We start from the raw sequence: 25,106 nt of genomic DNA, 5'->3' as shown, positions 1-25,106 counted from the left end.
AAGCTAAATAGATCAAAAACCTTAAATAACACCAAATGACAATCAATTGCAAATTGTCTCAGAATATCACTTTCTACATCATACCAAAAGTTATCTCAAAGGTGAACAACCAATTTAAGAACGAGTTGGATGGTGTTTAGCAAGAGAGGGAATACAGGGTTATGGAAGATAGCTCATATTACAAGTTGATCCAGAGACTAGTCTGACATTTTGGAGGCTTGATAAAAGACCGATGGCGATCTGAAACTTTGCCAAGTGTATCGGGATTTGAGCCAATGTCTCAATAAAGGCATTTTAAGCAAAGAAATCCTTGACTGGTGCTGTCAATATTTGAAAATTGTGAGTGAGCTAGTCTGACATTTTGGAGTCAGAAAGGAATTTATTCCCCTCTGAAGCTTCAGATGGTTTTTTTTTTTTTTGCCTTCCTTTTGGATCAACTAGCAATTAGGCCGGTTAAAAAAATAATTAAAAAGTTAAACTTAATGGACGTGTCTTTTTTTCAACCTAACTTACTACGTTACTTTGTATCCCTTATCCGGAAACCTGTTATCTAGAAAGCCCTTAATTACAGAAAGGTCATCACCTAAAATATAATTAATCCTTATTGGTGGAAAGATAATCCTATTGGGTTTATTGAATGTTTAAACAACTTTTAGCAGATTTAGGGTCAGGCCACACGAGCAGATTCCCCAGCAACAAATCTCCTCTTCTTCGGGGCGACAATCTCCCCGAACTGCCTTCCCCCTGCCCTCCACCGGCTAAAATGAAAATCACATGTAGCAATGCACACGCGGCACTTCGTTTTCCTCGTGAGGCGACTTCGGAAAACGAAGCGCTGTGTGTGCACTACCGCAGGCGATTTTCATTTTAGCCAGCAGAGTTTTTTTTTAATATGGAAAATGGGCTTCTCAATGGCAGTTTGCTAAATTTTGCAAAAGCCTTTCTCTGCAACAATCTACCCTGTTGTTCAACACGAGTGCAATGACTATGGCTCCCTCTGACCATAATCCCAAAAAATCTGTTTTTTATTTACTTTAAATTTCTTGAGGTGAACAGGACAAATGGGGCTATTGAAGCAAAGAGGTCAAATGGGGAAATTGAAGCAAAGCAGGAGTCCATGATACAGGGGATTATTTGTGCACTGGCAATCCATAACTATCTGCTATGCAAGGGCCAAACATGGAGTAGGTTAAGTTTCCCTGTTTGGCCTGTTGAGCTCAAGAAACAAAATCATAATCTTTTTTTTTTTCGATTAAAAACCATTGGCAGAAAGTATGTTCAGCATAAGCACTATTCATTGACCTGCTGAAAATGAGGTTGAAAAATATTCTTTATTGAAGAGATTTACTATATTACATTACAAGTCTGTACTGTTCTAAAAGTGTAGTTTTTAAAGCAGTGCAAAGTATGTATTACATCATTACTTTGAAAATCTTGTTGATGCAAATTGTCCAAGCCGATTTATTGCTTTATAATACACAAAAGCCATGAAGATCTTGTAAATGATATCCTTATAAACGGTGAGTTCTGATGTCATTTCTGTCACATGACTCACCGAAACTTGTGTATTATAATAAATAAAGTACCCCCAGTTGCAAAATATGAGGATATTAGAAGTTACCTCGGAGTTCCATGACCTGTATAAAAACACCACTGTTCGCATTTGTACTAACATTTTGTAGAGTCGGCTTGTCCATTAATTCTTCCCATTCCAGTTGAATTCCCACTAACAGTGGAAATGTAAAGCCTACCGTCTGGCACTTGGTAATTTGAGTTCCAGCACAGGTATGGGACCTGTTTTCCAGAATACTCAGGACTTGGGGTTTTCCGGATAATGGATTTTTCCGTAATTTGGTTCTTCATACCTTAAATCTACTATAAAATCAATTAAACACTAAATAAACTCAATAGGCTGGTTTTGCTTCCAATAAGGATTAATCAAGTACTGCAAGGTATTTTTTTATTATAGTAGTTGTTTTATTATTGCAGAGATAAAGGAAATTGTTTTTAAAAATCTGGATTACTTGTATAAAATGGAATCTATGGGAGACAGCCTTTCTGTACATTGGAGTTTTCTGGATAACGGATTCCTGTATAACAGGTCCCATACCTGTATTGTAGGTTCTATCTATGGCAGGTAAAGAGCTACTGCATATAGAATGGATCAAGTTATGAAACTACTTTTAAGTTCAGCATAATTTTTAATTGATATACCAAACATTTCTAATCTAAAACAGTGCCCCCGATCCTATGGGTCCAACAAGAACAGGCAAAAGTATAAAAACTTTTTACAGTAGTTGTAGTATGTATTCATGGTCCCTTAATATGGGTACATCTACAAAATATGGAGGCACCAGCATGTAGTTACAGCTGTGAGGTTTTGGGTAGGATGTATGTATCCTCTGCTCATAGATCTATGAATCGTCCCATTAGAAGAACATAAACACGTCCTGTACAGTTTTTCTGGTGGCACAACTGGACCGTCATATTCATGTCCTGGGTACTTAATGATCTCTTCTAATCCACATGCCATTGTTAAGAACCACATATGCGCTAGCATGGTTACTTCAATCCTATTCAGGTATGGGATCCACTATCTGGTAACCCATTATCCAGGAAGCTCTGAATTTTGGAATGGTTGTCTCCCATAGACTCCATTTTATCCAAATAATTAAAATGATTTCCTTTTTCTCTGTAGTAATAAAACAGTACAGGTAACAGATCCATTATCTTGAAACCTGTTATCCAGAAAGCTCAGAATTACGGGAAGGCTGGCTCCCATAGACCCTATTTTATAAAAATAATTGACATTTTTAAAAAATATTTCCTTTTTCGCTGTAATAATAAAACAGTACCTTGTACTTGATCCCAACTAAGATATAATTCATCCTTATTGGAAGCAAAGCAAGCCTATTGGGTTTATTTAATGTCTTACGGTATGAAGATCCAAATTACGGAAAAATCTGCTAAATTAGCTGCTTGCCTTAATCACTATACTGTTAGCTAGGAGACTTTAAAACCAAATGAGACTTATTAATGAACCGAGAGTAAAGTGCAATTCGCAGCATCCCTTGTACCTATTTGGGCCTGCCCATTCTGGACCCTGGTGGACTGTGCAGGATTATTTTATGGCATTTTTCTATCAAGCCAGTGGAGGCTTCTTGAGTCTGGTTTGGTGAATAGTCTTGAAAAGTATTCACTTCAGCCGTTGTCTCCTCTGTTTCCACCTTCCACCTCATTATGGAAATCTGTAAATAATCCAATGATTATCATTACTATTTATGTCTGGGGTCAATAAAAAAGCCTGCCCTGACCCCATCTTCTTTGTGTTCTGGATGTTGCTGCTTGTTAACTATGAGCTGCTAGTTATGAGCTTGTCCATGTATGCAGACCATGCTATACATACTTGTGTACAGATACTTTTCCCTCTGGTAGTGCTGGGCATAAAGCTGAGGGTGCTCAATGCAAGCCCCTCCGACACGTGTGCAACTTGTGCACCAAACCTATCAGTGAGACAGCAGCACATTAGATGTGGGGAGATTCAGTATGCCAGACTTACAGAAGAGCCACACTAGGGGATGGTAGGCAGAAGAGCCATCATTGTGCTCTAGGCCTTTTCTGCCTACCTCTAGTTCCAGCCCTGTCTCTTGTCTTATGCTTAAGGCACAAAGCCATCATTGTCATTGCTTGAACCAGTTGGAATCACAGGACTCTGATAATGAGGTTTGTATATGATCACAATTTGCCATGTTCTGCCTGATTGGGGTGAATCCTCTGATAACTTGCCTTCAAAATTTCATATGCTCTAAAGCAGTGATCCCCAACCAATGGCTCATGAGCAGCATATTGCTCACCAACCCTATTGCTGTTGCTCTCAAAGCAGGTGCTTATTTTTCAATTTCAGACTTGGAGATAAGCTTTAGTTGTATAAAATCCATTTGTATTACCAAACAGAGCCTCCTGTAGGCTGCCAATCCACATAGGGCTACCAATAGCCAATTACAGTCCATATTTTAGCACCACCAGGGACTTTTTGCATGCTTGTGTTGCTCTCTAGCCTTTTTTATTTTATGTGGCTCATGGGTAAACCAGTTTGTTGATCGGTGCTCTAAATCATACAGAAGTTTATACTGCGACTCCTGACTAGATTCTTTCAAATTCCTGACCTTTCTTCAGAATGCTTATCACATCATTTTAATCAAAATCTCATAGAATTTCAGCTACTTTTTCTGCCTCTCATAAAAACAAAGATGGTTCTCAGAGGGATTTTCACTCATTGGATTTCAAAAAAAATCAAACATTATTTGAATTATAAACAGAAGCCATTTCTAACAGCAATATACACCCTGGTCTCAGCATTACTAATCATAACGACAATAATAATAATGACTTAAAAACTGAATTAAGGTCATAGGACACATCTCTATTGTCTGCAGCAATAACATTACTATTACTCATCAGTGAGCCCTTGTCTACTTATTACTCAAGGAAAATCACCAGCATAGTGCAACAATGGGTAGGGGGAATATTACTCCAAGTGGAACACCAGTGTAAATAAATATTGAACCGTTGGCAAACTGCAAACCAAACTTACAACGTGGAATTCATTCACATGAAGGCCTTTTCATCTTTGGACCTCCATAATTATTTTAATATCCCCAAATAGAATGAACTGATTTTTTTCTTTGTATCAAAACACATGACTGAAAAATATGTACTTAAAATAGTTTTATACACATTCACAATGCACAAAGGCTTCATTATCTTTTCTGAGATAACCCTGCTACTTTCACTGACAGGAGAGTTACTTTATGTTTTCAATTATATCATGTAACAGGTGGTAAAATGTATCATTTGTAGCAGAAGGTGTGGATTAATTGTAAATCTGGGTAATTAAAAGAGATTAAAATAGAGATTCACATGAGGGTGTTTGCTATTTTATGTGCTATGAAGACAGAATGCTTGAGAGGCCAGTCCTGGGTATATCATATATGCAAACGGCACTTTTAATTTTGAAGTGAGGGCAAATGTTGTGGTTGATGATGAGCCACTGTTCCCAAATGAGGCCCCTATTTCTTGCATAGCTACCCTCTTTACATGTTTTAAATATAACACGGCAGAGCACCCCTACCTAAAAACCATCCAAAAGATGTCCTTCTTTATCCTGGAGATAGGGCAATGGCTTAGAGTTATCAGTGATCCCAAATTGATGACAGATCAATGTATAATGTTGTACAAGTACTCAATTTCCCAGTTATATGTATAATGAGTAAAGAAGGCTGCATCAAACTGCAAACTATATGAAAGTGTGTTGAGAGACCATCACAGATACTGACTCAAAACGCTTTTCCTTGGCATGGCCACTTAGAAGGTTCAAAACGGTCAACAGATCAATGAACTTCTACAAGACTGGTTAATAGTCCAGGAAGTATCAAACTTCATGGTAAGTTAGGTGAGCAGTAACATGTGAGCAGTAACGCCACGTCAAGGCTTCAACCAGGTTACTGTCCATTCACACACCTATTGCAGCAAATGGCTCACCCGATGACTTGCTGCAGTAGTTTCCTATCTGGCCAGGTAGCGGCTGATATAAGCCATCATGGGACCCCTCCTCCTCAGATCAGACTGGGAGGTGTAAGGAACAAAAATGTTTCCCTAAGAATAATCTACAATAACACACACACACTTCCACACACCCACATCACTCATTCACTCACTATTTTTCTCTGTGGCAAATCCCATGGTCAGTGAGACTGGGATTCCACTCCCCTCTGCTTTGCTAACTATATAATTCCCTCCAGTAGTTCCCTATCCAATATGGAAATACGATTAGTGATCTGGCTCCTATCAGTGGATTATGGACACTGTTAGTAATGGAGGGTGAGCGTGTCCATCAGGTTTAATCTAGATGATCCAGAGGAAGGCAAAAAACTCAATCTGTTGCCATCTCCAGTTTGCTTCAGATGGGGGAAAATTCCTTCCTGACTCCAAAACGGCAATCGGACCAGTCCCTGGATCAACTTTCTAAAGACTATTAATACCAGCAGCCTTTTATTATCTAAAAGGCCTGGTTATGGGGGATGAAGATTATCATGGGCCTAATTATTTTGCCTAATATAAGATTCATGGCGGGGAGGGGAAGGAGGGAGTTGTGGCTAGGCAGCATTTGGGGACCTACAGCTCTGCTTAGTCTACTCTTATTCCTTTAATCCTAAACCCTGAGCCTCCCTAAACGTTACACCTTCACATTCACTTTTTTTGAGGTATTTATAATTTTTTAGGGCATTATTTTCCATTTGTCTTTTTTTTATTTGGATCTTTTAATAAATGTCATGACATTTGTAGTTTAGGGCCCATTTATTAAATTGAATTTATCTGGACGAGGTTTTTAAGAGGAAAACTACATTTTTTAGAGATTTATAATACCTCAAAGCTGCTAAAAATACGAATCCGAAGATACTCCATCTCAAACCTGTTGGGGTCTTGTAGAAGTCAATGGCAGATGTCCTTGAAATAGTTTTTTGACATTGTGATCTGCGCTGGATAATCTGATAAAGTCAAGGTAAAAGTCCAATAAAAGTCCAGTAAAGTCCAATAATCCGGTAAAATTGAGCAGCGACAATTAGATACAACCGAGTTTTTCAAGCATCAATTGTACGAACAAATTTTGTTGCAACATTTATTCGTTCCAACTTGTTGGAGAAAAATTATTGATAAAAGAAAATGATTGATAAATGAGTTCAATTTGTGAAAGGGAGTTTTGTCAACTTTGTTTTTAGAAAAAAAAATAAACTCGAGTTTTAGTAAATAACCGCCATAGTGTTTGTGAGTTTAGTCGTGGTTTCAAAAACGTTTAAAACCACTAAAATCTGACCATCAATAAACAGGCCTCACTGATTCTGTCTGGAGTGATGCAAATGCTGCCCTGCTGGAACTCACTCATGTGCAACTTATAGACCCACCTTAAACACTGAGGAGCTTTTGGAGATCTAACCCACTAGAAACCCTCGCCTAGAAAGGCAGTAAGTGTTCACTATCTAGCAGATGCCACCCCTTAATAAAGAATTTAGCAGGAGCCCATATGGGTGAAAGTTCACCCTTTGATAAATACGCCTTTCAAAATCCCATAGACAAGTATGTGGAGAGGTGGAATTTCACTTTAGAGGACTGTGCCGATCTTTAACTTCACTCTTGATAAATATACCCCAAAGTCTTATGGAACATAACAAGCAGACCTTCAACCTGGAGGTCCAGGAGGTATCACTACATACATTTTACATATTCAGGGGACTAGAAAAAATGGTGTAAAAATGGTGCACTAAAACTGTGGAAGATAGCGGAAAACTTAAAATCAGGAAATATAAAATTGAGGTTTCCCAAATTGAGGTCTTATTCCCAAAGAGGGTCCTTAAATGATTTTGCTGTGGAGTCCTCTTAATTCTAGTCTTGCCACTGATTAAAATAAGAAATAAACATTTTAAAGCACAATGTCAAAAATACCTCTGCAAAACCACCCTAAATATACACCTGCACAAATATAAAGGCAAGCCTGAGACAGTGCTCTCTTTTAAATGAATGAATATATAGTGTTTGAACATTATTCATATTCTGCGTGACCAGTCCTGATTATTCACTCAATTATGACACAATCATGTAGTAACAAAATGTTTGTCCATGCCCCTTGTGTGCTTTATACCAACAATCTGCTAGAAGGCAGGAGGGTTTTGCTAGGACAAAAGGTTGAACTTGATAGATGTGTTTTTAACCACAGCTACTATGGTACAAACTCACCAATCTTTTTTCTGAAAATCTGGAGTGTTACTATAAAGGAAACAGACCCTGCAGCTTATGTGTGGGGAATAAGAGCTATAGGGAGCCCAGGACATATAGGGGGCCCAGTGGCAGTGTGTAACTATAGAGAAAGCAGACCCAGACCCAGCAGTTGCAGGGTGGTCCGGGGAAAAGGGGGTCCAGACTGCAGGTCTGCTTCCTTTGTAGCCAACAGGAATTGCCCCCTTCCCAAGCACAGGGCAGAGAGTGGGTGGGTCCGGATGGGAAGTGGGCAGAAGTGGGATGGAGGATGTGGATCAGGGTGCGCTGGGCCCCTCTGAAGAATTTTTGGCAGGGGGCCCAGCGCACTCTATGCCACTGCCCAGTGGGACTGATGGGGGTGGGGAGTGAAGATGATGACTGGTAAGAAGCTAAACTGCAATACATATGGAGCTTGCCCTATGTTTAAACACTACCCATCTACATGCCCCTGTCGTTGCTCTGTGTTGTCATCACAGTCTCTAGACACCTCCTATGGCCTTTGTTGAGTGTCTGGATTCTGAATGGCAGTATTTTTGACCATTAATCCATACAAAATCTCTCCAGTTCAGTTTAATTTGATGGCTGCCGAGCATGGACAGCCTGCTTCAAATCATCCCATAGTTTTTCGATGATATTCAAGTCAGGGGGCTGTGACAGCCATTCCATAATATTGTACTTCTCCCTCTGCATAAATGTCTTTGTAGATTTCCAAGTGTGTTTAGGGTCGTTGTCTTGTTGGAATATCCAACCCCTGCGTAACTTCAACTTTGTGACTGATGCTTGAACATTATCCTGAAGAATTTGTTTATATTGGGTGGAATTCATCCGACCCTCAACAAGGACCCCAGTCCCTGAACTAGCCACACAGCCCCACAACATGATGGAACCTCCACCAAATTTGACAGTAGGTAGCAGGTTTTTCTTGGAATGCGGTGTTCTTCTTCCACCGTGCAAAGCGATTTTTGTTATGACCAAATAACTCAATTTTTATCTCATCAGTCCAAAGCACTTTGTTACAAAATGACTGTGGCTTGTCTAAATGAGCTTTTGCATACAACAAGCGACTCTGTTTGCGGCGTGAGTGCAGAAAGGGCTTCTTTCTCATCACCCTGCCATACAGATGTTCTTTGTACAAGTTGCACTTAATTGTAAAACGATGTACAGATACACCATCTGCAGCAAGATGTTCTTGCAGGTCTTTGGAGGTGATCTTTGGATTGTCTGTAACCATTCTTACAATCCTCTGCATATGCATATGTATTTTTCTTGGCCTGCCAGACCTGGGTTTTACAGCAACTGTGCCTGTGGCCTTCCATTTCCTGTTAACATTCCTTACAGTTGAAACTCGCAGTTTAAACCTCTGAGGTAGCTTTTTGTAGCCTTCCCCTAAACCATGATACTGAACAATCTTTGTTTTCAGATCTTTTGAGAGTTGCTTTGAGGATCCCATGCTGTCACTCTTCACAGGAGAGTCAAACAGAAGCACAACTTGCAATTGGCCACCTTAAATACCTTTTCTCATGATTGGACATACCTGACTATGAAGTTCAAGGCTTTACGAGCTAATCCAACCAATTTGGTGTTGCCAGTAATCAGTATTGAGCAATTACATGAATTCAAATTATAAGGGTACCCAAATTTTTGCACAGATAGTTTTTCACATTTGATTTAATTTCATACAAATGAATACTGCTTCACTAAAAATCTTTCAAAAACACCCCAGTACTCAGATGTTCCTGGGAAATGAAAGACACACCACTATTATATTTTTTGTTGAAAGTGAAGTCAATTATCATGCAGGCTTAGAGGGGTTCCCAAACTTTTTCATTTGACTGTTATCTGCCAAGCTCTGTACAATACAGTTTTCCATTCTGCCAGGATAGTTTCATAGACACGCAAGATCCTTAATATATGTTTCTTGTTGAGGCAAGCTGTGGTTGTGGTGCTTAATTCTGCATACTGTAGGAAGCATTATTTTAAATTCTGACACACCCGCTTGTATCATTTGTAGGGAAACTTTAATGCCAAACCATGTGCTATTGATTACGTATTATTAGACAAGATTGCTACGTATGATACAGACTGTAAATTCCACTAGGCCAGGACAATTAGTCACATATGTTAATTTTTATATTGGTAAATACTGGTACAGGTGAATTCCTACAGTCATATACATCTGTTTATATGCAAGTTATTTAGGATCTTTTTAATGTGTCGCAATTGCATTTGATTGCATTTTATTTTCATCTTGTTTCCCTATAATAACAATTATTTTCAGTTTTGAAATAATCTTAAGTGATGATAAGAAGTGAATGGTTTCTGTACATTGACACAGTACAGCCCTAAATAACTGGCTTAGTGAGAGTTGAAACATTACATTGTTCAGAGTAGGAATTTGGCTCCCCTTCACCATCACCAATGTGGCTAAATTAGCTGCCTGCCTTAATCACTATACTGTTAACTGGGAGACTTAAAAACCAAATGAGACTTATTTATGGACCGAGAGTAAAGTGCAAGAACTTCTCAGCAAACTATTTGGGCCTGCCCATTCTGGGAAACTTCTAAACCAAATGAGACTTGTTTATGAACCGAGAACAAAGAACTTCTCAGCATCCCTTGTACCTATTTGGGCCTGCCCATCCAGGAACCCTGGTGGACTGTGCGGGAGTATTTTATGGCATTTTCCTATTCAGCCAGTGGAGGAACCTGGTTTGGTGAATAGTCTTGAAAAGAATTTACTACAGCAATTGTCTCCTCTGTTTCCACCTTCCACCTCATTATGGAAAGCTGTAAATTATCCCTACAGGGCTTGGGCACACATGCAGATCTTTGCCACGGTTCAGGCCGCGGTTTAAAAAAAGCTGACCTCCGTGTAAATACGCTAGTGTAAGTTGCCATTGCCTAAGCTTAAACCGCTAGTGGTTCCTTTTCTTAAAAACTGCGTCACGAACCGCACCGAAAACATCGCGAAGGACCGCATGTGTGTCCAAAGCCTCCGGTTGGGATCTTAGTCTGCTTGTATACAGACCATGCTATAAATAATTGAGTACAAATAATTTTGCTTCTAGCAGTGCTGGGTATAAAGTGTTTGCAACTTCTGCACCAAACCCAGTGAGTTTGCACCAAACCCAGCAGTGAGACAGCAGAACATAAGATGTGGGGAGATTCAGTATGCCAGACTTACAGAAGCGCTGCAACGAGGGGATGGTAGGCAGAAGAGCCACCATTGCACCCTCGGCATTTTGTGCCTACCTCTAGTTCCAGCCCTGTCTCTGGATTCCTACATTATGCTTAAGGCACAAAGCTGTCATTGTCATTGCTTGAACCAATTGAAATCACAGGACTCTGATAATGAGGTTTGTTTATGCTTTGGTCACAATTTGCCATGTTCTACCTGATTGGGAAAACCTTTGTTAACTTGCCTTTAAAGTCCATATTTGGCACCACCAGGGACTTTTTGCATGCTTGTGTTGCTTTCTAGCCTTTTTTATTTTAAATGTGGCTCATGGGTAAAACAGTTTGTTGATCCCTGTTCTAAATCCTGACTAGTTTCTTTCAAATTCCTGACCTTTCTTCAGAATGCTTATCACCTCATTTTATTCAAAATCTCATAGCATTCCAGCTACTTTTTCTGCCTAATGAAAACAGAGAAACATTGGCACATTCTTATGGAGGGTAAAGTGTTGGGAAAGATTCTAGATGAAAAACCGAATGTAATCTTTAAGAGAGCCCCAAATATTAAGGACATAATATGTCCCAGTTGTTTAAGGATGGAGAACAGTACTAGTGAAAATAAAAATTCACAACATAATCAATTAAATTTTCTTCCACAAAAAATAAAAGGAATGTTCCCGTGTAGGCATTGTTCCGAAATGTGACTGGGTCAAAAAAGGGGGACATTTCCGAATGCAAGCCGACTCTGGAAAATTTCAGGTAGCTCATTTTTATAATTCCAATTGAAATATGTGGTCTACCTTATCCAATGTACCTGTAACTTATTATACATAGGGAAAACAATTCACACACTAACAAAAAGAATTGGGGAACACATGAGTAATATCAGGAGAAAGAAAATTGGGGAAAAGGGGATATTCTGCCTATTTCTATGAACATTGTACATCTGTCCATGGGGGGAATCTAAAAGACCTGAAATTTATTGCTATAGATGGAGTTCCCACTTTGAAGAGAGGAGGAGATAGAGATAAGGTTTTGAGATGTAAAGAGCAGAAATGGATATTTAATCTAAGTACCCTTTACCCAAAGCAGTTGAACAGTAGGTTTGAGCTAGCACCTTTTCTGTAGTGTAATAATTCTAATATGTGATATACTTTGGAGTTAATTATGGATATGGTCCCTTTAAGAGTAGGGTATATAAAGAGAGGTAAGATACCACTTCCTGTTTACAACTGTACCTAATCACTGAATTGGAGAACTATAACTCACACCTCACACATTTAAATCTTTAAATCACAGCTCTTTGAATTAATGTAACTGCTATTACGAAATTGGGGAAACCACCTATTATAACCTAGGAGTAAATATTGTATTACAAAATTTTAAACAAGTGACCACCTAAACTAATTTGACAATTGTTTTTATGTATTTTACTGATTATTTATTGTGTTTCTGGCCAGCCAGATTTTGAAATTGAAGATTTTTGAATGCTAAATAAATTGTATACTTTCTAAACAACTTGGTCTTAAAATACACCTTTAATTTATTCTTTTATTTTTGCTATTTTATGTGCTATGAAGGACGAATGCTTGAGAGGGGTTTAGAGGCCATAGAGAGGCCATATAACATATGTAAAAAGTACTCTTTATTTTGAAGTGAGGGAATTATATTGCAAATGTTGTGGTTCATCGTGTAGCCACTATTCCCAAAATAGGCCCCTATTTCTTGCTTAACTACCCTCCATATATGTTTTATATATAAAAGGGCAGAATGCCCCTACCTGAAAAACCATCCAAATACTGTAGATGGCCTGATTTATCTTGGGGACTCGGCAATGGCACAGAGTTATCAGTGGTCACAAATTGATGACTGAATATTTTTACATTGTTGTACAAGTACTCAATTTGCCAGTTATATGTATAATGAGTAAAGAAGGCTGCTTCAAACAGCAAACTATAGGAAAGTGTGTTGAGAGACCATCACAGATACTGACTCAAAACATTTGTCCTTGGCATGGCCACTTAGAAGGTACAAAACTGTCAATAAATAAATGAGCTTATACAAGACTGGTGAATAGTCCAGGAAGTATCAAGTTTCTTGGTAAGTTAGGTTGAAAAAACTCAACTCATCTCTTGAGAGAATCATTTAATTTTAAAAGAATGGTGGTCAGAAAATGGCATCCAATATCTTTCAGAAGCAGATTGTCTTCATGTAATTGTGCAATTGCAACCATTGCCTTTTGGTATCGCCCTTATAATTCTATCTCAGTCTGTAAAGAGAGACATTTACTGGAGAACTGCATTTCTAACATCTTTATAGTATAACTGCAGATTTCCCATGTTTGCAGTCATTATTATTCATTTTCTACTCTCAATAAACTAATTACCTAAGTGTTTCAGCTTGCCTAATTATTTAGAACTCTGACTTTATCCAATGTGTAAATGCACACTCATTTATGAATGGGGAAGAAAGCACTTAATGGACAAATGTTTCCGCAAGTGCTTGAACTCTCTACACTTGGCACCTAAGGACATAAATAAATAAAGGATAATAATAATAAAAAAGTTTGTGCACAGATGCAAACCAAATCTCAGTGGCAGCTGAAGGACACAGCATAAAACATATTTTTGCAAAAGGTCCTGCCTTCACCTGCTTCTCCTGCCTGTTCATACTGTTATGGCAAAATAAATGGGGCATTATTGGGGTGGTGGTTGGGTAATACTAACAAATTAGCAAACACATGGAGAACATGGAGAAGTTTCACTGACAAGTGTCTAGTGCAGTGATCCCAAACCAGTGGCAAGGGAGGAACATGTTGCTCACCAACCCCTTGGATGTTGCTCTCAGTGACCTCAAAGCAAGATTTGGTTGCATAAAAACAGATGTACTGCCAACAGAGCCTCCTGTAGGCTGCCAGTCCACATAGGTCCTACCAAATAGCCTACAGCCCTTATTTGTCACCCCAGGGATTATTTTCATGCTTGTGTTGCTCCTCAACTCTTTTTATATTTGAATGTTTCACACAGGTGAAAAAAGGCTGAGGACCCCGGTCTTGTGCACAAGCAAGTGCTTATGAAGATTAGGACTAGATTCAGATGAAGGATCATTTTATCGAATCATATTATGGAGAGGGGATTCCACAAAAAATATAATATTACCTGCTGCACAAAGTCTGGATTGTTTTTTAAATCAATGCTTTATTTGCCATGTTTTTACTACATTACAAATATGATTTCAAAGATTTTAGGAATGAATACAATTCTGTCAACAATAAAATATACAATTAACAAACAGATACAAATGAAGTGATAAGAAACAAATTAGAATTAACATTCACAGACTGATTTGAGGTAAATTAACACTAGCCATTGTTACTGACACCTGCTGCGTTCTGTTGCTCTATGATCCATAATGCTGTATTTTACTGCACTGCATGTGAGAAAGGCCTTAGGCTAATGTCACACCAAACAGATTCTTACTAGAGGATAACACAACCCACAGACTTTTATGGGAATGCCAAGGGCAGTAGAGAATCCACCCGCTATGACAAAAGCCTTAAGAAATGTGCAGAAATGTAAAACAAAATCTGTCCATATGTTGATTATAAACACACAGGGGTATTTTACTAAGTGCAGAATAGTGTGCAAAGATGGGCACAATTCACATGTTTTTGTACTTTACCATTCAGTGCTCTGGAGGTAAATGATTTTGAGAAGTCCCTCATACATTCCCTCTGATCTATGAGCACATAGAGGTTTCCCAACTGGTTTTATAGAAAATGGTAGGAATGGTCACCTTACATGACTTATGCCACTATTGGTAATCTAGCCATCCCTTTCACCACACAGCAGAAGGGAATTACTGATCAGAAATGTACTATAGCACTGGCATAATGGAACTTTTGTTTTAGCACCATAGATTATATCTATATATGTTATATGCCATGTAATGAGTTAAACAGGGAAAATCATAATAAACAGAATATAGAACACAGAACTACAGACATGTACATTGCAGAATTACAACTGTCCTAATGAACTAGACAGTAACATTTCCACATCAAAATATAATTATACAGACAAATGCAATAGGACCAATTGGATAATTATTATACACAATAGGGAACAGAGAAAAAATGGGTTGCTTTCAAATTGGTTCCAAATTTCATTTGTATATTTTTTTGTATAAAAGCTAATTTTAAAATAAATCACTGTCATCGTGTTAACACATTTAGCATTCTGTAAACATGGGTAGTGTTCTACCATAAAACAATTTACATTATACAGCACAAAGATAAATAAATATATATTAAAAATAAACATTTAAATAAATGACCATTTCAAGTAGTTCAAGTTTCCTGAGACCTGCCAGCAGGGCTCCTATACATATCATTAGGTTCCAGACATCTATAACTGTGGTTCTACAAAACCCCTTGAGTGTTCTTGGCTCTCTCAAATAGTTGCATGATCTTAGTGGTTGGCACACAGCCCTCACGCAGGATTTTTACGATGCCTAAAAAAGAAAGGATCCATTATGATCATCTCTATGAAGCAAGCAGCTGCATTTTAAAATATTCCGTCAAGGTGCAGAAGAGCTGCATAGGGTTAGAAAGAAGAATTTTGCCCCACCCAAATGTCAGGAGGTGCATCGGAATATTTCAATTTGGACAGACTGACTAAGAGATCTGATGGAATTTCAGGATGGAATTTCTCTCTCCATGTACTACTCACCTTCATCTATTTTGGTGCAATTTACTACTGTGGATCCCACAAGCTCATTGGAGTATCCATCACATAGAACTGCATCCAGCTTATCACTCAGTCGCCTAAGGGAAATACAGAGATTGCACATAAATTGAAAGTTCCTCTAGGCAAAAAAAGCCTCAATCAGAATTAAGCATTTGCGACTACCATATCGCAGTCCTTCTCTGAATTGTTTTTCCATTATTAGGGTATTTAGTAGGTCACAAAAAAAGTACACAAATGAGATAAGGGCTGCTTTGTTGTAACTAAGTCTTTGGTACCCTTATATTTTAAAAACATTAACATGGTCATTGCTACATAATTGCACATGTGTTGACAATTCTTAATAGTACAGGTATGACTTCTGTTATACAGAAACCCATTATCCAGAATGCTCCAAATGCTCCAAATTATGGGAAGGCCATCTCCCCTAGACTCCATTTCAATTACATAATTCAGATTTTTAAAAATGATTTCCTTTTTCTCCATAATTAAGCAGCAGTACCTTAAACTTGATGCAAACTAAGATATAATGAATTATTTTTAAGACTTAGAGGCCCATTTTTTAAAGTTCGTATTTATCTGGTCAAGGTTAAACTTGAATTATTTGTGGAAATAAAATAAAATTTTTAGAGATTTATTATACCACAAAGCTGCTAAAAATCTGAAAAAAACTCCATCTAAAACCTGTCTAAGTCACGTAGAAGTCAGCAGCAAAAATTTGATAAAGTCGAGTATACAGAGCATCAATCGTACGATACAAATTGACGCTTGATTTTGTCGCTCTGACTTTTTCGAGAAAAACTGTTGATAAATGAGTTCAATTTCCTGGAAGGGGGTTTGGTCAACTTTGCTTTAATAAATAAAATGAGATTGATTCGATTTTTCGTTTTTAGTAAATAACCGACTTAATGTATGGATGTCCAAATTACAGAAATATCCCTTATCCAGAAAACCCTAGGTCCCGAGCATTCTGGATAAAAGGTTCCACACCTGTAGTAGTTAAATTTTGACTTCACTTACGTTATCACCATATCATGATGGGTGCTATCACTTTCTCCACTTGGATTGGCCGATGTGATAGCTAAAGGCCCAGTCATGTCTGTGAGATGAGCGGTGACTGTGTGGTCTGGGACCCTTATCATGATGGAGTCATTAGTTCCGACTGTTTCATAGGCAGGACCGACACCTGGAACACAATTGAAGAATAATCAGTAAAAGTCCTGTGGCTGTTGAAGTGATGTCCGCTATTAGAAATATATTGATTCCCAATTGCCAAATGAGATATATTAGGGAGATTGCCTACAGATGTGAAAAGGGAAGACTTACAATCCAATCTTATTAAGGCAGAATAAATCCCAGATGTTCATTTGCCAATAAAATCTAAGAAAAGTAAATGACTACTGACTGTGTTTATTAATTATTTAGAAAATCATTTTTGTGCTCATCAATTGGCCTGTTCTTGTATTTATCGCAGGCACTGGACACAATGTTTGATGGTATATGTTGGGTTTAAATTTCATACACTCAGTTGATTTTTTGTGAAAGTGACCATTTTCAACAGATAATAAAAAGAAATATTCACATACCTAATTTTTTGAGCCATTCTCCTTTCTGTACTATGCAGCTTATGCCTCCAGGGTATACAAGATCCATGAAGTTCCACAGCAAGGGGCTGAACGGGGGATTGATGACCCTCAGCTGGTCAAGGTTGGAAATGCAGATACAGATAGGCTTTTCTGATGGGCGTTCCTATAAAAGAATCCAACATATATAGAATGCAATATGAATAGGAGAAGGTCTGCATAAAAAGTAATAAAAAGTAGCAATAACAATACATTTGTAGCCTTACAGAGCATTTGTTTTTTAGAAAGGGTCAGTGACCCCCCCATTTGAAAACTGGAAAGAGTCAGAAAAAAAGGCAAATAATTAGAAAAAAATATAAAAAAAAATAAAGACCAGTTGAAAAGTTTCATAGAATTGGCCATTCTATAACATAACTAAAAGTTACAGTAACTTAAGTTGAACCACACCTTTAATATGAGTTAGATAATATGTTCTGATACAGTTAGAGCACACTCTGGCTAGCATGATGCTTAGGGACAGCATTTCTTTCAGTAGGAAAATTGGAAAGCATTATACTTCCTACAGCAAGTATTTTATTGTGTGTAGACAAAATCACTTACAGTTCATGATGGCTACTTACCTTGATGGAGTAAATCCTGTTGATAGCTTCTGGGTGCTTGCAGGAAGCTGCCAGTGCATAGACAGTGTCAGTGGGAATTCCACACACTCCTCCATTATCAAGCATATTAGCAATTGTCCTCAAACTGCTTGTACGGTGGGACTTTGGTAAGATACAAGAGCTTACACCTTCCTCCATTTTTTTTGGCTCTTGCTTCTACAAAAAACAATACATAAAATCAATATGATCAATCAATACAAATACAAGTAGTTGGTTTGATAGTTTTAACAGCCCATTGCTATTTCCCAGTGATTGAAAAGATTTAATATATACTTATGCTTATGGCAAATATCTCTGGCAATCCCCCCTGGCACAAAAAACTAGGGATGCACTGAATCCAGGATTCGGCCTTTTTCAGCAGGATTCGGATTCGCCCAAATCCTTCTGCCTGGCCGAACTGAATTTGAATCCTAATTTGCATATGAAGTTTTGTGACTTTTTTGTTACAAAACAAGGAAGTAAATATATGTTTTCCCCCTTCGGGGGTTCTACAGAATCCTAAATAGTGGATTCGGTGCATCCCTAGAATAAACCTTGCATCTGCTAGTTGTATAATGAATATTTTTCCTATATACTGTTCTACAACAGTCCAGAATGAATGCCCCATGAATAAAGAATGAATAAAGTATCAGGATATAACCACATTCTATTGTTTAGCACTTTATTTTTGAAGTACCTTAAAGATAGCAGGTCCCATCAATATGAGCTCTTTGTTGAACAGGCTGTTGGCAAAAGAAGCCAGAAAACCGTAAAGGCAGAGGATACTGAAGACTGAAAGCACAGCAACTAAAGTAAGAGAGTAGAAAATATTAGTGTTTAGTTGCAGTCACAAAAAAAACTGTATACAGGTATGCGGCATGTTATTTAGAATGCTTAAGACTTGGGGTGTTCTGGATAAGGGATCTTATTGTAATTTCGATCTCCATACTCCTCTACTAGAAAATAATACAATAATACAATAGGCTGGGTTTTCTTCCAATAAGGATTCATTATATTCCCATACTTGTATGACTTTCTCTCCAATCACTAGACTCAAGTGGTATAAGAAATGTCTTTCCTACACATAGCATCGTGTTGCTATGTCTGTTACATGTAATGAGCATGTTATTATTTTGTGTGTTGCAATACTTACTCTCAAGTGGAAGGGGAAGTCTTTCCAAGGTAAAGAGAAGGAAACAGACAATTACCACCTCCATAACGAGTGTGACGAGGAACTGGACAAAGTTGGCCTGAGCAGCTGTAGGCAAATAGATAAAATAAGTATTAACTTATTAACCAGATATGATTTTGGCATTTATTAGACTGGTTACACAAATATAGAATATATTTTCATACTAACTTCATTTCAAGCTTCAGTCAGCTGATACATTCTCTAAAACACCAGTCAGACAGAACATCAGCAGCAGCAACTCACCCTCTCATGCTGGCTCATTGGTTAGCACTACTATATCGTGTCAGTGGGGGTGATTCCAAACTGGGCAAGGAGTTTAATATCTGATGATATTCACCATAGTGTGTGATGTGATAGGGACCAACTGGGGTTGGAACTGATATGATGATGGACAATCTCTAAGTGTTGTGTAAATGTTTTGCTATATAAATAAAGTATGGGATCCGTTATCCAGAAACCCATTATCCAGAGAGCTTCGAATTACAGGAAGGTCATCTCCCATGGACTCCACTTTAATCAAATAATTAAGATTTTTAAAAATGATTTCCTTTTTCACTGTAATTATAAAATAGTACCTTGTATAGGTAATGGACCTGTTATCTACATTACTCAGGACCTGGGACTTTTGGGATAAGGGATCTTTCTGTAATTTAGATCTCCATAATTTAAGTCTACTAAAAAAATATTTAAACATTAAATAAACCCAATAAACTTAACATATACACTAATCTATGAAAACAGTTGTCCTGTAATCTTTGTCTGATATATGGGAAAGGACTCTTCAATGGTTTCTAATATTTTATGATATATATCATAATAGGGGGTTGCATTACTTTTTATATGCATACATTAGTCTGTAGCATTTTTGCTGTATGGAATGTTGCTTTATATCATTACTTTCACACAGTAGTTATGCCATGTGCTTACACATACCTAGAGCAATCAGGAATATGTTGATTATGAGGAAAGCAATGGCACCAGCTGTGAATCCTCCATCACTATTTGCTGTGATCCCAAGGGAAGGTCCTAGAGAGAAGAAAAGCCATTATAATTTGCATTAAGTGGTGTAATATCTATATATTTCATATCATAATGTGCCATTGCATGTGAAACGGTATATACAGTATTAAAAAATAAGGGTTTACAATTAAATGATGTGAAATTATACAGCACAATATTCAGGTATGTTAACAAAAGACAAGAACAAAGGGTGAGTAGTCATTTTGCTCTATGTGTGGTGTGTGTGTTACAATTATTATAATAAAAAAATTACCTGCAAAACGCAGCCAGACCCAAGTCGCCCATACAGCGGTGTAGCAGAAAGGCAGGACCGAGCCGAATCTTCTACCTCCTTGGACATCAATTCTGCAGACATACAGCTGCATTATGGCACCAGGTATCAGAACCCAAGGAATTGAGAGGTAGGCCTGGGTAGGATCCATTAAGGTGTTCTGAATGGCTGCAAGGGATGCCAGGCCATTGCAAAGGTAGAACAGAGGATCAGAAGCTCGGGAGGAAGGATTTTCAATTTTGCTTAAGTCTTTTCCCAGACAACGCCTGCCCAGAGCCAAAATGTCCTGAAATTTTGCACTTGACATGACTATGTTGCCAATTGGGATGAGGACTTTCTCTGCTATTGAATTAACCAGAGTGGCAAAAGTGGTGTAGAGGGAAACTGCTGTAAATATGCTACAGGTAACCCCAAAGAATATATATTCACCACGGCTTGGTATCTGCTGTATCGTGGACACCATCATCAAGGCAAATGAAATATTGTGGGTTAATTCGAGCAGTTCTTTATTTAAAGACATGAAGCAGAATAAACAAGCAGCTGCCAGAAAGAACCAGTCACCAACCAAAGCTTCTCTACTCTTGGCTCCAGTTCCTGACGTCAGTGCTACTGTTAAGATAAATTCTTCCCAGGCTTTGACCAGCCAGAATGTTCCATGGAATGCAAATTTTGTGGCATGGTAAACATCGTCTCGGAGATAGCTGTAATAACTGGAGCACAGCTGAGAGAGCACATTAATGCTGACCCATATGGCACCCACATAAAATGACTGAATATACCCAAAGCTATAGAATGCCATAATGAAGGGAGATATGGTGTCACACAGGTAACCTAGAGCCATGGGCTCAGCATACTTTGTATTTTTCTTCTTCTCTTCTCCTGCTGTGGAAGATGAACTACGGTTTGCTGATCCTAGGAGAAGGACGTTGAAGAGAGCATTACCAAAGCCTGGTAGGACATATCTCTGAGTGATTCCCTTCAGCAGAAGAGCTGCAGCTCCATACAGTCCACACAAAACTATAATTAACTCAATGACTCCCGATACTACTAGTGCCCAGTGCCCAAACAGCCCCACAGCTTCAAATATCAGTGTTAGGGTGATTGCACCAAATACAAAGGGCATAATATAATTGACTGTGGCAGAGCAGAAAGATAGGATGAATGCAATACAAATATATGCGACCAGCCCTGCTACTGCGCTCTCATTGACAGGAAGCGTAGCAACACTTGATGCATTACTGGTGAGTGGCATAATGGCATCTCTTCCAACTACAATGCGGGTGGCACCATAGCTGCTCCACAATGCTGAGAATGCAATGAAGGAAGTGCCACTAAGATGGTCATACTTTCGAAAGGACAGAAATCCGGCTACAAGCTGTGCTATGCCACCAATCAGGATCAGATGTACTCCTGCAATAAGAAAAAAACAGAAGCAAGACATTAGCAGGGACGTAACTACTGAGGATGCAAACCCTGCGGTTGCAGGAGGGCACAGAAGTGTCCAGTGAGGCCCCAATTAAAGAGCAATTTTATATATCACGGTAGAATAGGCCAACTTATCAATATTTTAGGGCCCTAAATTTAATTTGTTGTGGGGCCCAATAACATCAAGTTACACCACTGTAAATTAGTGTTTGTTTTACTTCTGTACCTTACTTTAATCTTTATTGTCCATTTGTATTATCGAATGTAGAATTATTTCCCTTAAGCGTTTTTTTATGTAATCTCTAAAAAGGTTTCAGATTCACTTGCAATTTGAAACTTCCTTGAACTGCTATTGTGTTGGGATGGTTTATCACAGTGTTCCTTTTTAATTCTCAAATTATCTCTTAGGTGTTCTAATCTCCTGAACTATCATTTAACAATTCATCTGCCCTGATCTTTTAGATTTACCTGCAAGAATGTTGTCCACTCCAGTAGGAACTATAGACGTGTTGAAAAAGAAGAAGTTTTGCATGCAGACCAGGAAGGCACTGACGGCATTCGCCAGGAGCCCAAGAACAGCAGGTTCACTATAAAACACTGAAGGGAACCCCTCCATAATCTTCTTGTGTTGAGTACAATGTGTAGAGAAATCTGAAAATATATGCAAGAAACATTTTTTTTTCAATTGAGTTTCTTAACCAACAATATCAAATATAGGATCTTTTATCCTAAAAATATTACAAATAATTCTCATAGACTCCATTTTAATCAAATAGCTTAAATATTAAAAAATGAGTACCTTTTCTCTGTAATAATAAAACAGTACATTGTACTTGATCCAAACTAAGATATAATTAATCCTTATTGGAGGCAAAACAATCCTGTTGGGTTTATTTAATGCTTGAATTGTTTTTTTAAATAGATTTAAAGTATGGAGATTAACATTACACAAAGATCCAGAAAACTCCAGGTTCCAAGCATTCTGCATAACAGGTCCCATAACTGTATTTGGAATACTGGGGAAATGATGTTGCCAGAGGGAAATTAAGAGGAAAGGCTTTACTGGATTTGAGGCTTTCTGGAAACAGATTTCTATAGATTCCATACCTGTAATACAATGTAAACAGCAGCACTTACTGGTTTCCTAATTGTGTCTGTAAAATACCCACCCACTAAGATTGTAAGCTCTACGGGGCAGGGACCTCTGTCCTCTTGTCTCTTTAACCCTTAATCTTGAATGAAACTGTACTTTTATATTTTTGTATTTTATTATTGTATTGACCCCTGATTATTGTAATGCACAGCTGCAAGCACAAGTAGCACAATATAAATAAAAATATAGATCCATAAATACAATTGGAATTACTAAGTACATACATACAATTTCCAGCTGAAGTGAATGCTCCTTAATACCATAAAAATACACATAGTTACATATCATATCAGTTTTACCTTATTGATATTAGACATCAACTATCCCTTCCGTCTCTAAGCTAATGACCCAGTCCTGTATAATTTAACTTATACAGAAAAGGGAAATACCAAACCAAGGGAAGAGCTTCTTTGCCTCCCTAAGGGAAACTACAGATCTTTATAAATCCAACACCATTGGATATTACAGTTGGTTACTGATGGGCAGCAGTTGTATCATTAATTGCAGATCCATTACATGTTCTGTGCATTTAATTTGAATTAAGGCAAATATTTAGTTCTGCCCAGTATTGTTCAGGCTAAAGTTAGTGTTCATTTTTCCTGTAAATATCTGCCATTCTGTGCAAGTAATTCATGCCTATATGCCTCCTCCCTAATCAGACTCAATTCTGACAAATTGTACAACCCCCAAATATATAAGAATAATGTATATAATATATATAAAGGTTTTACAAGCATAATAGTGCAAAGTATTGGCTAATACTTTCTCTTTAAAGAGCACTTATAAAAATGATTACAACATACATGTATCAGCTTGTAGTTATGGTTGCAATTACAAATCACCAGCTCTATGTTAGACTGGAATGAAGTAAAAAATACTTTTTTATATCTGTGCTGATTCTGCATGTCGATTCTTCATGCCATCAGCAAGCAGAATGTAAATGTCTGTAGGTTTATGATAACTTGAATACATCTTTTTGGGTAATTATAAAGTTATAGAGGGAAACAGTATTTAGGAAGTAGATTTACTTCATGTATGACAAAATACAGGTGCAGGTATGAGACCTGTTATCCAGAATCTTCTGGACCAGGAGTTTTCCAGAAAAGGGATCTTTTTGTAATTTGGATCGTCATACCTTAGGTTTACTAAAATACCATTTAAACATTTATTAAACCCAATAGGATTATTTAGCCTACAATAAGGATTAATTATGTCTTAGTTAGGGTTAAAAAAAGGTATTCTATAATCATTACAGAGAAAATGGAAATCATTTTTTTTTAAAGAAAAAACATGAATTATTTGTTTAAAATAGAGTCTATGGGAGATAGTCTTCCCATAATTTGTAACTTTCTGGATAATGGTTTTCCAGATAATGGATGCCATATATATCATACTTATAAATTATAACTGGTTAGAATGCTGTTGATGCAAAATTATAGTTATGTTTTATCTGTTGCCATTCAAGGAACATTTGTGTATCATTCTATCATTTTTATTGTAATAAAATATAAAACTAACCATTTTGAGTTAGAGTTCTAAACATAATAAAAGTACATGGATAGTATATAATAATACAGTGAAATTACATTGTAACATATAAGAAAGATATTCAGGAGATCTTACAGATACATTTTCATTTCTAAAGAGGATTAGTTCCTACTCTCTGCTGTTTCTGACTTACCAGCAGTGATTCTCCAGTCGGGTGCTGCAAGTTTCTCAGTCTCCCCAGTGTAGAAGTCAGTGCCTTGTGAGTGTCAGTGGCAGGTTATATTCTCTCTAGGGACTGGGAGGAGCCATACCTGCTTACCTAATGAACTACTGGTATTTCCATTTTACCTGCATTTCCTTCTCTGATCAGTATCAGTCAAGGTTCTCATTAAATGACTTCATTTCCCTCTCTCATATGTACTCCCTGCAGGGCATTACATTGTATGATGTCTGCTTGGGACATTCTGATAATTATTATTTCTATTTTATTGCTATAAAGGAGCTGATAAAATAATACATTCTCTTTAAAATGTTGCTTTTTTTTAGTAAAGGCATAGAACCTGTTTTCTAGAATGCTCTGGACCTGGGCTTCTGGATAAGATATC

At 37.7% G+C, this 25,106-nt stretch overlaps 2 protein-coding genes across 2 annotated transcripts in view; both read right to left on the bottom strand.

Moving 5' to 3' along the window:
* Positions 1–24,756, bottom strand: part of LOC121393141 (threonylcarbamoyl-AMP synthase-like) — a 77,857-nt gene extending 53,101 nt beyond the window's left edge. The window contains exon 1 of the mRNA XM_041572612.1: positions 24,695–24,756. The gene's annotated coding sequence lies outside the window, so the exon portion shown is untranslated. The remainder of the gene's footprint in view (positions 1–24,694) is intronic.
* Positions 14,164–25,106, bottom strand: part of XB22063314.S (provisional ortholog of yrdC N6-threonylcarbamoyltransferase domain containing S homeolog) — a 55,678-nt gene continuing 44,735 nt past the window's right edge. Inside the window, exons 2-11 of the mRNA XM_041572607.1 lie at positions 22,329–22,511; positions 20,418–21,845; positions 20,078–20,170; positions 19,106–19,210; positions 18,650–18,759; positions 17,935–18,129; positions 17,318–17,480; positions 16,752–16,917; positions 15,717–15,811; positions 14,164–15,498 (exon numbers count right to left, since the gene is read on the bottom strand). Of these exons, the coding sequence (XP_041428541.1) occupies positions 15,407–15,498; positions 15,717–15,811; positions 16,752–16,917; positions 17,318–17,480; positions 17,935–18,129; positions 18,650–18,759; positions 19,106–19,210; positions 20,078–20,170; positions 20,418–21,845; positions 22,329–22,476 (2,595 nt within the window). The 5' untranslated portion in view covers positions 22,477–22,511 and the 3' untranslated portion in view covers positions 14,164–15,406. The remainder of the gene's footprint in view (positions 15,499–15,716; positions 15,812–16,751; positions 16,918–17,317; positions 17,481–17,934; positions 18,130–18,649; positions 18,760–19,105; positions 19,211–20,077; positions 20,171–20,417; positions 21,846–22,328; positions 22,512–25,106) is intronic.

The sequence above is a fragment of the Xenopus laevis genome, chromosome 8L, assembly GCF_017654675.1.
Source record: "Xenopus laevis strain J_2021 chromosome 8L, Xenopus_laevis_v10.1, whole genome shotgun sequence".
Lineage (NCBI taxonomy): Eukaryota > Metazoa > Chordata > Amphibia > Anura > Pipidae > Xenopus > Xenopus laevis.
This window is presented reverse-complemented; position numbering and strand designations above follow the sequence as displayed.